Source organism: Crocodylus siamensis, chromosome 3 (assembly GCF_052110815.1).
Source record: "Crocodylus siamensis isolate JL-2025a chromosome 3, ASM5211081v1, whole genome shotgun sequence".
Taxonomy (NCBI): Eukaryota; Metazoa; Chordata; order Crocodylia; family Crocodylidae; genus Crocodylus; species Crocodylus siamensis.
Window position 1 is genome coordinate 3699857 of NC_143397.1, and position 14504 is coordinate 3714360.

At 45.9% G+C, this 14504-nt stretch overlaps 1 protein-coding gene across 2 annotated transcripts in view; it reads left to right on the forward strand.

The window, feature by feature from the left end:
- Nucleotides 1–3642: 3642 nt before the first annotated feature.
- Nucleotides 3643–14504, forward strand: part of DCAF12 (DDB1 and CUL4 associated factor 12) — a 44668-nt gene continuing 33806 nt past the window's right edge. For both annotated transcript variants that reach the window (XR_016441150.1, XM_090037595.1), the window contains exons 1-2: nucleotides 3643–3910; nucleotides 6059–6313. Coding sequence is in view for 1 of the 2 variants with exons in the window: in XM_090037595.1 (XP_089893721.1) it covers nucleotides 3830–3910; nucleotides 6059–6313 (336 nt within the window). In the remaining variant the exon portion in view is untranslated. The remainder of the gene's footprint in view (nucleotides 3911–6058; nucleotides 6314–14504) is intronic.

Here is a 14504-nt window from a genome sequence, read left to right on the forward strand (position 1 = left end):
AGGTCCTCAGCTGGTTTCTATCAACAGATGCCCAATATATTCTCATAGATTATATATGTTCAGGATCATGTCTACCCCCTGAGATGTTGCCATGTATAATGCATTGCTCCCTACAATGATAAATAAGTAAAAGTGTAATGTAATAGAGGACTGAGATCCACCGCTTCTGTTCTACTAACATTTCAGAGCGGAGGCAGGGCAGCCGTTCTTATTCAGAAGTAGGATCCTTGCTACTTCTCACTGCCTGTGCAGCTGTGACTGGGGCTCAGCCATGGGGGAAAGTTGCCCAACTGGTTATAGTTACTGGGAGCTGCAGAGTGACCTTTGCAGCCTGCAAGCTCCAGCCCTTCTCAGTTACCTCACTCATACCAAATGCAATCTGAGCTGGGGAGCTGAATGCATCTGGGAGGGGGATTGGCAAGAGAGCTTCTCTGGGGACGGCGTCGAGAATGTTCCTTTGAATTCGGATTTTGCGTGGGATGCTGCAGCTGCAGGGACAGGGAGCGTACAAGTGGAGTCCCAAAGAAGATCCGGCACCCAGAAAGACAGGGCTGTGACGGAGTGGGGGCCCCTCAGGCCGGTGGGTGCAGCACTTACAAGGGTGGAGCTGTCCCAGCGGCTTTCCTGAGGGGTTACAAGATTCAGTGATCAAGGGGTTCTCTAAGGTGGGCTACAGCATGCTCAGGGACATGGAATCTCCCTAAGGCAGTCCAGCCATCAGAGGGGTCAGACTGTTCTAGACTAAGTGGTCTGCCCATCAGTTTCATTGAGAGAGGTATGTCATAGCCCCAAAGATGCTGAGATGTTTTAAAATCCTTGTTTTATTTGTATAACATGAGACAACTGGTTGCAGTCAGGGCCAGCCTATTCCCACCATACACACCCATGTTTGTATTTGAATCGTTTACTACATACAAAGCAGCAGAAAAACAAGCTAGAGACAAGGATTTCTTGGGGTGATGTCTTTTATTCGACCACCTGCAGTTGAGATAGAGTTAGACAAGTTTCAAAAGCATTGTCTAACTCTATCCCAAATACACAATAAAAGCTATCACCCTGAGAAATCCCTGCCTCTCACATAATTTCTGGACCATCATAGCTACAACATCACTCTTACACTGTGAAAAATAGAGCGTTTATACCTGAACGGGTTACACGGAAACTTAATTTGCACAATTTCCCTTCTGTTGATTTAAGGAGCCTTATCAAACCTTCTGATTCAAATGCAGAGGGAAGGAAACCAGAGCAAGGGGCAGGGAAAGGAGTAAACTGGGACATGGAGTCTTCTGAGCCTGTAGTTTGAAAGAAGGGAGTGAAGCTGTGACTCAGACTGGGGCCAATAGTGAGATTGGGACTGGGTGCTGGTGAGCAAACTGGTATCAAAGATCATAAGGAACAGGAGGACTAGGAGCCAGGTGATTGGGGAGAATTATAGAGATCAGCTGAGAGTGGGAATAGCTGGACTAGTCTAGGACTAAGAAGCTGTGAGGGGGGATTGGGGAGATGTGACAAGGAGGTCAGGAGTTGGGTGCAAGTGGGGCAGAGACTGGAAGAAGTAGGGTGTAAGCTCTTGTGCATAAGGAGCATCTTGCTTTTTGAATGGCACCTAGCAGAATGAGGTCCTGATCCACGACTTCATATTAATCCAGTCTCAGCTACAACAACAATAATAATACTAAATCAAGGAGAGGAGAGCCTGCAGCAAGAAGCCAGGGTGTGCATGGGGGGACCGAGCTTGGTGAGGAGCCCAAGGAGCGGGACTAGGGATTAATATTGCAGAACGGGAGAGACAGATTGAAGGAGGAACCAGGAGCAGGAATGGGGCTGGATGGGTAAGCAGACTGGAACTGGATATAAGGAAAGGGAGAGCCTGTTTGCAATGCCCTACAAAACATAACTGTGGTCTAACACGTGTCATTGCCCCTCTCTGAACCCCTTCTGTGTCTGCTATATCTTTTTTGCCAGAGGCAGAGGTGGGGACATGGTGACCTAATGCAGTACTCAAAGAGAGGCCACTTGACTCGTATTATCACATCATTTCAGTTCCTTTCCCTGTCATTTCGGCTAGTTTTAACTGCCCCTGCACACTGGGCAGACGTTTCCTTTGACTGCATCACAATGAGTCTTATAGCTGGGTGGCTATAGAGATGCGGTTGTATCATAAGTGCATTATCATCATAAGCGCTCACCAGTCCATCCCAAGCAGGACTTGGGACAAAGGGGCATTGGAGGCATATTGACAGAGGGCAAAAAGTCATCAAAATTGCACATCCCGCTTCCACCAGGAGCCCCAGGGACTGATTAGAAGACAGCTTATGAGCACAGCAACCTCATCTCCTGAGGACAGCATCATGTTACTAAGGCTCAAGCTTTGGTGTTTCGTTCCCATAAGCCAACAAGTAAGTGCGGTACGCAGCACATGTCACTCCCCCAGAACCTCTGAGGAGGCACAAGCCCAGAGAGGTGAGGAATGGCGGTAAGCACAGATGCCACATCTTTCGTCTTTCATCTGGGCCCTGGATGAACAGGCCAGCTGGGGCTCAGCTTACCCCAAAGCATGCACGTTGGGCTCTGAGTACGGATGGTATGGGGCTGGGGGATGCAGATTGCCTGCAGCATAGGCATACCCGCACACACCTGTTCGACCCCCCAGAGGTTTCTTGCGAGTCCAAAAGCTTTTTACTTTTCAAAAATGATTCTTCCTACTGCTGAAAAATGGAACTAAGGCCAGTCTGGTGATCTACAGTTTATGAGGATCAAAGCCACTTTCCCCTAACTATGCAAAGATAGTGACAAGAATCTATTTTTTTTTTCTTTTAAAAGTGCTCTTTTTGTGAGGCTGTATCATGGGAACCCCTTGACCAAATGATCTCTGGTTTGCACTATAAAGTCTACTCAAATCCCATGCTAATTTTTAACATTGTTGCCCACGCACATAGATTTTGAAGTGGTTCGAAAAGGAAAAGCCATTGATTTGGGGCAGGTTGGGCCTGTATTGTGGAAATGTCTTGACCAAACAAACCAACATTAGACAATGTCTAAACCGGACTCCAGCTTAACATATCCATTTTCAAGCCAGTCACCTTCTCCCTGGGGATTTTAGGATTTGACACATTGCAGCCACCTCTCTCCCCTTCAAAGGGAGCTCCGGAGACCCGCTGGCACATGGCGCTCAAAAGGGGCTAAATGCCCTGCACCCTCCTAGCACAGATGCAGCCAGCTCAGCAAAACGATGCTGTGCGTCAGCGGAGCAAAACACATCAAACAAGCTTCGCCTGCGCAAGGCGGTACAACCCATAGGGCTGCATTTCCCATGTGGGCTGTGCGGGGTCAGAGGTCATGCCTGTTGGGGGTGGGGGTATGCTGGCTGGGCAGGGTCCATGGTCTGGATTGGCTGTGTGGGGTCAGGGGTCAGAGGTCATGCCCATTAGGGGTAGTGCTACAGTGGCTGTGCGAGGTCAGGGGCCAGAGCCCTGCTGGCTGGGCAGGGGCCAAGGGTGACGTCAGGAAAAAGCTGGGCGGGCTCAGAGGGAGTGTCACGTGAGGCTCCAGCGCGCGCAGGCGCAGAGCGGCGCCTCACAAAGCCCCGCCCCCCGCGCCCGTTTCCCGTGGCAACGGTGGTTGCTAGGGCCCCGCGCGCCGTCAAGCGCGCCGCGCCGCGCGGCCTGGCGTAAAGGGCGTCGCGCAGCGCGGTCGGCGGGGCCCCGCGGGCGGATACGGACCGGGCCCGGCTCTTATATGCCCCGTCCCGCGGCGGCCGCCTCCTGCCAGCTCTGCTCCATGTGGGGCCCGGGCCCGGCTCTCGCTCTCGCCGCCTCCCCCGCGCGCTATGGCCAGGAAAGCAGTTAGCAGGAAGCGCAGAGCGGCGGCCGCCGCCGCCGCCGGGCCCGGCGGGCTCCAGGGGGAGCAGGTACGGTACGGGCCGGGGGGGTCCCTCGCGGCGGGCACGGCGCGGGGCGGCGCGGGGCGGTGGGTTCCAGCCCACAACGGCCCTGCCGCCCGCATGGCCCGCCGGCGCAACGCACAGGTGGGCCCGGCTTGCCCCCCCACGGGGCCTGCGAACCCCCCCCATTTGAAGCCCCGCCCCCGACTTGAAGCCCCGTCCCCCATTTGGAGGCAGGGGCTGGGGAACGCAGGAGGGTGTAGCTTTACGCTTTGGGAAATGTGGGATTCCCTTGTTTGGGGGGAGCCTCTGGGCTTGAATCTCTCCTTGTAAAAACACTGACTGCGGCAAAAAGTCTGAACTCAAATGTGCAGTGTTGAGCATGCCAGGTTGCAGCCTCTGCGCTTCTCCCCAGGGCTTTTTTTTGTGCTCCCCAACGGTGGCACCTCCAGGTTGGCCTCCCGCTGTGAGCCCGAGGCAGCTGTGGCTGGGAGGGCCCTGGGCGAGCGTGGCCTATCTTCCTGCCATTCCTCCACGCAGGCCTCGGAGCACAGCTCGCTGATCGGCGTCCGTGGGCTCCCTGTGCTTGCTCGGGAGACGGTGGGCGCTGGCTAGCGTGCTCTCCCCCGTGTCCCCATGTTAGTCTGTGACATCGCTCCTTGTCCTTCCTCTTTGTCTCCCAGAAATAGTTGGTCTGTCCCCAACGGCTCCTTACTGTATTCTGTGATGAGCCTAAGCCCATGATCTTTCAGCACATCAGATGAGCCCGTGTCACATTGTGGCAGAGAGCAGAGGTGGAAAGGGAGAAGGAACTGTGTCTGGGGGGGGGGCGTCCTTTGTTCCTCTCTCACTTGCAGCCTCCAGTATTTATGGTCTAGGAGGTCCTGATTTGGCCTCTCACTCCCGTGCTCAACAGCTGCCAATGTCCCCTTTCCTCCACGGCTGCGTCCGGTCCCTTCGTGAACCTGGCTAAGCTGTTGGCTCCCACCACATCTGGTGGCAGTGAGTTCCACCCTCTAATGACATGCCTGGGGACCAATAACTTCCTGTTGTTCATTTTCGTAGTTTCATAGTTTCTAGGGTCGGAAGGGACCTGAGAAGATCATCTCGTCCGACCCCCTGCCATGGCAGGAAAGAGTACTGGGGTCAAATGACCCCAGCAAGATGTTTTAAACTTACTGCTTAGCAATTTTGCGTTGTGATGCCTAGTTCTTGTACGGTGATAGGTGGTCCATAATAAATGGTCCTAGTTACTTTCTCTTCACTGTTTGGTAGAGGAAATAAATAAGGATTTATTACTTCTAGCAACACTTGCCCATTGTGGATGATCTTGCTGACAAAGGTAAACTAACAACAGGAAGTTCTTTTTCACCCAGTGTGTCATTAAAGTGTGGTGAAAGCTGATGGGTCAGCCACGTTCAAAAGGGAACTAGACAAATTCTTGGAGGAAAGGGACGCCAGTAGCTACTGAGCATGGGAGGTAGGGGCACAGCCTCTGAATTGGAACTGCTTAGACCCTAAATCAGGGGAGGGCACTATGCAGCCCGTGGGGCCCCTAAAAAATTTAGAAAATTAATATATACCTGTCCCTGGCTGCCTGTCATGCGGCCTTCGATTGCTTGCTGAAACTCAGTAAGCGGCCCTCTGCCTGAAATAATTGCCTGCCCCTGCCCTAAATCCTGGAGGCTGTAAGGGAAAGAGGAAGGGGAGATGCTGGTCAGACCCAGGTCAGTCTCCCTTCCAGCGTATGTGGCACACACTGGGCAAGATGAACTGTGGTCTGACCCAGTAAATGGCAATTCTATGCTCTTAAGAATGTCCCTTCAGTAACGCTTTTCAGACAAATACTTATTTAAAAAGCCTTATTCTTCTTGAAGCTTGTGTGGAGATTCTGCATCAGTCCTTTTTTCCAGTGTTTTCGGCTGGGTTGGATTTCTCCAGGAGTTTATTCAATACAGTTTATGCTGTTTTTAAGAACAGTTGAGGCAAATGCTTGTATAGGATTGTTTAGATGGGCATGGCTCTGCCTCTAGCAGGGGGTTGTACTAGGTGTGATCTCCCAAGGTCCCTTTCATCCTTATCCGTGATTCCATGATACAGTTCTGTATTAAGAAAGGAGTTACTTAAAGTATACCTCAGTCACAGTTCCTGAGCTTGATGTTTGTGTTTTAACAGTATGGCTGGGATCACTCAGTTCACAAAAGGAAAAGACTCCCCCCTGTGAAAAGGTCTTTGGTGTACTACCTGAAAGGTAGAGAAGTCAGGATGCAGAATGAATCCAGCTACCACCGTTTGTTGCATGGATATGCAGCCCAGCAGCTCCCCAGTCTTCTGAAAGAGAGAGAATTTCATCTAGGGACCCTTAATAAAGTTTTTGCATCTCAGTGGCTGAACCATCGGCAAGTGGTGTGTGGGACAAAATGCAACACAGTAAGCACGATCTTTTTTTTGTTTCCTCTAATGTCTGACAGAACTGTTTTCCCTTGCCTTTGCATATCACCATAAACATTAAATGTAGATTTCAGAAGGAAATATTGGGAAGTAGCTGGAAGTAAAGTCAACTCACGTGCTACCTAATTCTAGATAGCTATTTATACTGTGCTTATCCCTTGTAACTGAGCACTGTGCAAATTGACATGGGTACAAGAGTAATGGCCCATATGTAGATGCCACCCCCCAACCTCCTTTTAATGGAAAGAAGAGGGATTGGAACTAAACAAAATGTGGATATGCTTGATCCTCACTTCAGTCCTTAGGGTGGCAGATTTATGGTTATTATAAGCTTTTTGCAAAAGATGGGTCCCTGTCTCTGTCCTAATACAACCCTATCTCCATTGTTCAATTGTCTCATTCTTGAACAAGTTGTAAGTACCTTACTGTGCTTTTAAAAGGGCACTGTAAAGATAAAATCTTCCACATAAGCCACTGTTCCTTCAGCTTTGTTATTAAGACCATAAAATGTTAAAGCTGAACTTGGTGGGGGGGAAGATTCACTGTTTTTTTTTCTTCACTTGCTTTCAGTCTTGGAACACAATGACATTCGCAAGCTAGATCACTGATTATGCTCACTTCTAATAAAGGGAAGTATTTTTCAGTCCTTGTGGCTTCAGTGTTTGATTTCAGACACAGCGGGGAAAAGTTGAAATATAGTTCTAGGTAAATAAAACCACAACTGCTTCTTTTGTTCTGGTTGGACAAAATCCTGTCTCTGTTAAACCTGACAGCGAAACTCCCCTTGATTAAAACAGAACAAGGAATTTGTGCACGAGGCTTTTTGTGACAGTAGAAAAATAAAAGGTAGGCTTTATTTATACTGTTTCTTTAGGTAAACTTCTGAATAAAATGACAGGTGCTGGATGAAGCTGGCAGATGAAACAGTGCCAAAACACCTAGGCTGGATGGCATATTAGAAGTTGATTTTTATCTCCTCTTTATTTTTATTTTTTTTGCTTAAAGGCTTTGGAGAAAAGTGAGGAAATTGCATATGACTGTTCTTCATGGGTAGGAGTAGTATGGTCCTATTTTAACATTGAAAGAGTAGACCTTTTACAGTTTGGCATGTAATAACTGTTATTGAGAGTTAGTGGCCACCGATATGTAGGGTTTTTATTTATAACTGAAATTAACTTTTGAGCAGAGTCTGGTGATGCTCCGTGCATGTTATCTTTTCCTGAGCCTGTAGACAGAGCATCTCTGCTGGGAAAGTTTACAAATGAGATGGTAAAGCAAAATTTTGAGTCTGCCATGTTTCTGCACATTTCAAAAAGAAACTTGGAGCATTTATATTGCTGTCACAGAGACAGAGACGAATGGGCTGTTGCCTAGTTAAGCTACCTTTGTGGAAAACTGTTTCTAACTTAACCATTCCAGCAACAAAGGGGGAATCAACATTACTTTTGTACCTGTACTCCATAGGCCTCTGTAAGTGTGAACTCTTGAGTCTGATTCAGACCTTTGAATGTCTGATATTTGAACAGAGGCAGTAAGTATCCTTTATTAAAAGATGTATACTATTAAAAATGTAATAAAAGTCTTACTACTGAAAAATTCAGGAAAGGGAGGTTCCTACAACTGCTTTAGTTTAACCATGTTGTTCGAGTATTACCTTTTTATATGTGTATTTAATGCATAATGGTTTATGCCATGCATTGTTAGAAACCAAGAATAGAAGAATATAATGGAAAACCATCTTAGCCAAATTAACAATTTTAATTCAGCAAGGATGTTAAATTGTGCTATATTTCTTGGTCTGAATCTGGAGTTAACTTCATTAACTTCAACACTACAGTGGAATTCCCATTGTTTACCCTGCATCAACAGAAAATTTTAACTAATAGTATTTACTTTTAATCAGAGGTTAAGCATGTCACCAGCTGCATTTTTGTGTTTAATATGCAAGTTGCCTTTAGCTATATCATGTGAGCATTTTGAAAACTTTTACTTTAACCATAAAAAGAAGAGATACCAATGTACCTTTACAGTTTTGACTTTACTTTTGATGAATCCACATGGTACTCAATTGGTCATTTTACAAGCACTGTAAAAGTAATATAGACAGCTTTTAAGAAGAGCTGATTTTATACCATGTCAGTGATATAACGTGCTTATATAATTGTCTCTGCACTCAGTGTTTTGGGGTTTTTTTCCTCTTAAAAATGTCCCTGTGTATCTTCTGTACCTTTGAGAGCTGTATTATTGTCTTAGATGTGGATTTCACAATTGGCTAAAATTTTATAAATGAGGTGTTTGTCTCTGGCATAAATGATTGATAACTCGTGTACATATCTTAGTGTAGTTCTCTGCTGAAATTTAAAAATGGCAAGAGGCCCGGGTTTCCCTGGGGCAGGTTCCTGTTTGTCATGCAAAGAACTATCACGGTGGGGCCTGTAGGTGTCGGTGCAATACAAGCATTGACTTACAGCCAGCATCCTCTCTTCACCCAAAGGACTGAGATTTGATTGATTGATTTATTTGGATATCTTTCAGAAAGCAATGTGAAATATAGGCATATCCAGCCTTTTATGCATCTGAGGGGCGTCTCTCCTCTTCAACCTTTAACTCAGGAAAGACTTCTTAAAATAAAAACTGGGATTGACTGTTTTGCAACTTCCTGTTGTTCTAGCAGTGCTGTGGTCAGAACTCATCCCTAAATGCACCAAACTATTCCAATTATAAGTCTGCCCTATGTTTTTTACTTTTCGGGATGGGGAAGAGACAACATTTTCCCTCTAAATGCATGTTGATAACTAAAAATAAAATCTGACCTCAAAAAATCTTTCAAGAGATCAAATAACCACAGAAAGGACCCCAAGGGTTAAATGGCCTGAAAATACTAAAATAAAAATTCTGCTGAAAATGTGTCTTATTTTTATTCCGTGCTGAGAATACAAAGGTCAAGTTTGCTGGGGGCTCAACTATAGGTTGGTTCTCATATTCGTTGAGTGCTATTTTTATTGCCGTTTTTGGGAGGAATAGTGAACTTCATAACTGGAGCAATATGCTGTTTTGGTAGAAGCTAAAGGAGGTGACAGGTTGAGGCAGGCAAATACTAGAGACGTTAGAGTCACTCTCTTTCTACAAGGCGCTCGCTGGTGGTTGACTTGCCTGTAGCAGAAGAAGGCAATTTTTCTGAGTATTCTTCTACCCCCCCCCACCCCTCAGTTAGGACTGAGAGGAAATTGAGTCCAAAAATAGCTTTCTGTTAAGAGCCGCATTCTGAAATCCTTCTGTTGGATGTCTCCTAGATTATCCTTTCTTTCCCAAAGTGTGCGGTGAAGCGTTCTCATTTGTCCCAGCAGTCCTGCCGCCACTGGTCACAGGCTCCTGGCCGTGCTCGGACATTGTCGCTTGTTCAGGAGGATCCGTGTCATCACTGCTCTCACTGGAGGCTTTCATCTCATGGGATCTATCCTGGGATTGTTAGAGCATATCAGATGGGACTTCAGAGTATTTTCTCCCTCTTTAAATGAGAAGATAAATGAGGCACAGAAAAAAAAGACTTCTGATGCTGCAGCATTTCAGTAGTAGACATACGATAACATGGCAGCTCCTATCAACTTTAATGGAGGCAGTTGGTGGTGGTTCCTGAGGGCAAAGCATGATTAGTTTTTACTTGGGAAGCCAATTTAAACCTTGCTGCATTGCCCCCAGTGACTGGCATGGAGGACCTGAAAGAGGGCTCAGTCTCCTATGTGAAGAATGAGCCAGGCTTGCATCTTGTAACCCTGCAGGCCTTGACTAAAGCTCACTTGATGGAGATTTTTAAAAGTCTTGTCATGCAAGGCTTCCGCTTGCCCATCTTTCAGTTGCTATTGGTAAATTGTACGGTGACAGTGTCTTGTACCTGAGGAGCAGGTGGTCTATCACCAATGAAGCTTGGTGGTAGAGACCCAAGCAAAGCCAAACCTGTTGGGTATTTGGAAGGAGCGAAGAGAATAATGATAGCATAGCTACTGAGCTCCTGGACATGTGCAACTCCAAACCTGAGAGGGAGTTTGTAATGAAACTTGAGTGCCTTAGGGCACCCCCTTGAGATAACGATATGTGGTATCTGGTAACATGCGCTTTGCATTTGAAAGCTAATTTAGATCCTGCTGATAATGGCTTGGTCTAGATCTTTATCACTCCCATCACCCTGACATAGGACTGATGGAAGTGCCTGTGCCTGCTTGTGACCTTCTCAAATAATTGTTCCCATGTCTTCTTCCATGTTGCCCCCCTCATACATGGATTGGTCTCCCTGTAGTGATCCATGGAGTTTCATTCTTCTATTCTTTAGGGCCCACTGGTACTACAAGACTTGTACGTGGAGATTTAGTGCTGAAGAGGCCGAGATTAGTGCTTGTATCTGGTGGGTGAGAGTCATCAGTTTGAGAACATGGCTTTTGTGCAAATATGAACTTGTTGAAGAGCAAAGATGAATACATCGTTTTAGCTATTGCATTTGTATTATCATGCCCCTGGAGGGACCTGCTTGTGGACTGGAGTCCATTCTGTTTGGTGCAAAAAGATGGTTCCTTCTCTAAAGAACTTGCCATCTAAGGACACAAGCAAGAGATGGATGTGGGAGCTTGAGAAAGCAAACTGTTAATGTGATGGGCAGTGGCATTAGTGAACCAGCATCCTGATGGGGGTTTTTTTGTAGGTACTGTGACCACGAAGAGATTTAAGGATGCATTTGAGAGACGATACGGTAGTTTGAGTTGTACAGTACTTTGAGTTGTAAATGCATTTCCATTCTGGTTTGACAAACTAGCTATTGGCACTCAGTGATTTACTTTTTTGCCAAGTCAGATAGTCTAAGCAATATATTTAAATACTAGAATGAATGACTAAAAATTATTTTAGTCTATGCTTAGCTAATAATGTTGGTTGCTAAAAGAACTATATTCGGAGAATTACTATGCAGAATTAATGTAATTGGCATCTGTCCTTCTGTGAGGAAAAGGCAATCAGTCTGAGTTTATACATATTCTCTGTGCTGTCTAAATCTAAGTTTGTGCTGCTCATTTTATGAAAGGTGCTTTTAATGAAAGGTGACACTTCAGTACTGATGCAGGCTGAGCCGTGCAGCTAGAGAGGAAGCAGCATGTTGAATTGCTGGCTTTAATACAGGTGAGCAGCGGCAGGGGGTGCTAGTTCTCTGCCTGCAGCACTTCAAGGTGACTCTGAGCCTGACTTTTTTTTTTTCCCCTTTTGCCTGTAACAACGGGCGCTGTGCTTTCCCTATTTGCCTGTTTTCTGTGTAATTAATGACCTCATGTTGCTGCCTAGAATGTTCCCTAAAACTTCTGAACATCCCGCCAACAAATTCCAAAGTCCCAGTGAGACTTGGAGGTCTCAGAAGAACATCGAAGTCTCCTTGTGCCTGAAAGCTTGCAAAGAACTTTGTTCCATCTACTCAGTTGGTCTAATAAAAGATATTGCATCTACCCAAAGAACCCTGCCTGCCAGTGAGAAATGCAGATTTGTTGAGTAAAGGACTCTGCTTTATTTGGCCAAACACTTCTAGTTTAAAAATAAATTAAAAAAAAAAAAAATTGGATCACGACTTGTCTCTGACATACTGGAGCCTCTGTTTTCCTTCATTGTCCCTGAAAGTCAGGTAAAGAACCAAAGGGGTGGAAGAGACGTGAGGCTGAGTCTTGGGGGATGTGGATTCAGTTTGTCCCAGTAACACATGACTCATGACTCCTTCAAGGCACTTTGTTGTGAAGTGGAAGGAACTCCCTTTCTTCCATTTTGGCTTGGTTTACCTCCAAGAACTGGAAAAAAACCCCCCTCTCTTAGGGCCAGGCCACACAACAGCAGTTTGTCATCTGGTGTCCAAGGTGGACAGCTAGCTCTACTGGTGTAGTGACTGTAGTAGATGGTGTTATAGCACCTCATTGCTGGGCAGCAGATGCAGCAATTTCTGTAATGGAGCAATTGGCTGCCTTTGGATAGACTCCCTGTACCCTGTGCTGGTGTAACTTGTATTGGTGTAGTCTTCTTATGATGTTTCCAAGGGTAACTCTACCTCAGTTTTTAGTAGGCTGCAGTAGTTCAGGGCTGTAAGCTGCCTCCCCCACTCCTTTACAGTGATGTCAGCATGCATTACAAGGTAAGTTGTCATCCATGTAGATCTTTAGTAACTGTCAGGATCCTAATTGCCAGTGGGGCTTCTAGGCACTAATGTGATATGGAAAGTAATAAAGTATGCATTAGGTTAGTAATCCAACAAAACCCAGCAGGGGTGTGTTAAACGTATCTACGGTGCCTTATCTGTAGCCTGACTACAGTAGCTACAATCGCTAGTACTCCAGGTTCAGCTTTCACCCAGGCAGGGTCCCTCCCTTGATCCATGAGCACTGTAGTCCTCACAGGTTGCACTTCTGCATCAGAGAAGGAGTCACAGAGGCTACTAGACAGGCAGGATCTCTTAGGGCAGTCAGATTCTTCCCTTTTAAGTGCACAGCTCTCTACAGAGCAAGACGGCTCAGCTTTGTTTCGCTTTGTGGGACAAGGTGTGGTGCTCTGGCTTGTAGCACATGAACAAAGCTTTCATGGCCAGATGAAGCTTGCATGCCAAGTTGCAGCATACTGACCACTGAGAAAAAACACTTTTGTAGTTAATATTCTCATGCAAGAAGTTAAAGAAACAGATGCACAGATCTCCAGTTCATTGCTTATTGTGATAGTGGGTTTTTTCAACGTAGGATTGTTCCAGCTAAAGGATACTTATTGAAGGAAGAGTTCTCTTCCTTACCCTAAAGAAAAGAAGAAATAGGTTGTATAATGTAGCTGTTTTAGGATCTTCACCTTCAAGAAAAGGGTTGCTGTAGAGACTGGGTTAAGTATTTGCATGCATACTGTATTTCATAGTTTCTAGGGTCGGAAGGGACCTGAGCAGATCATCTAGTCCGACCCCCCCTGCCATGGCAGGAAAGAATATTGGGGTCAAACGACCCCAGCAAGATGTTCATCTAACATCTACTCGGATGGTACATGCGGCTTGTCCCTGGAAACAGCTCCCCAAAATCTGGGGTTTGTGCTTAAGGAAGGGGAACTGCTTTTCTGCCTGGAATAGAAGCACCCAACTTTGATTCCTGCCCTCAGCAGCAGTGGCATTTTTATTCAGGCAGTCAAGATTGTCAGTTGCCTTAATGGCTCGTTGTCCTTTGTTCATCAGGCATCTCTCCTTTTTAATGGTCTTGATGTTCCACTAATCAAGCTAACCTTTCTTCTGGGACTTTTGCTGTCTTCTAGCTACTCCTGCTCTCTCCTCCTATTTCACATTCTTGCAGAACGTTTAGCTCTTCAAAATTGTAGAGCCAGCCATGAAGACCAGTTTTCAGCAGCAGCTAGTGTTTCAGCTTTTGGGAAAGGGGAACGTGAGCGAGCTGAAGAGCAGGGACAGAGCCTCATCTATGCAGCTGTGACTCTAGAAAAATCTTTTCTTCTTCATTCTGCCGTCCCAAAACCAAAGTGTGTGTCTTATTTGGGGGGGGAAAGGGGGAGATGAGGAGTGTTGTGAAAAAAGATAATACTTTCCCCCTCTCCCCATGAAGATGTCTGGTTCATTTAGGACACTTGTGAAATAATAGGGAGCAAGGTCATTTGACTTCTTTATGGTTTAGCTTTACTAACATGCTGTAGTTTGGTTATCTTTAATAAAGGTTTAACAAAATGCACCAAACCGTTTATACTTTAAATGTTTACTGAAGTGTCTGTAACAACTGTAAATGGCTGTCTAACTTCCTACCACTTGCCCAGTTCCACAACGATGTATTTGTTTTGCGGGCTTTGTGGAAGTTGGTTAAGTAGTCTTCTTAGTGACAAGAGCATGCTGTCATTTCCTTCCTACTAGAGTGCAAGAAACCAGAAAGTTGTGTAAGCCAGCAGTGTTGTAGTCTGAACACGTCGGCCTCATTGCAGACGTATTCTAGACCTTGTATCTGTGGCACACCCAGGTTATCCTGGTCCTTTTATTCTTAATTTGCCATGATGGCCCTTAGAGCACCCAAATATACTTAATCACATCACTAAAATAAATGGGCACGTCACTATAAGAGCTTAGAATCTAAATTGGATCCATATCTAAATTGTTAGATAGTAATTGTAGTACAATGACAGTAACTGT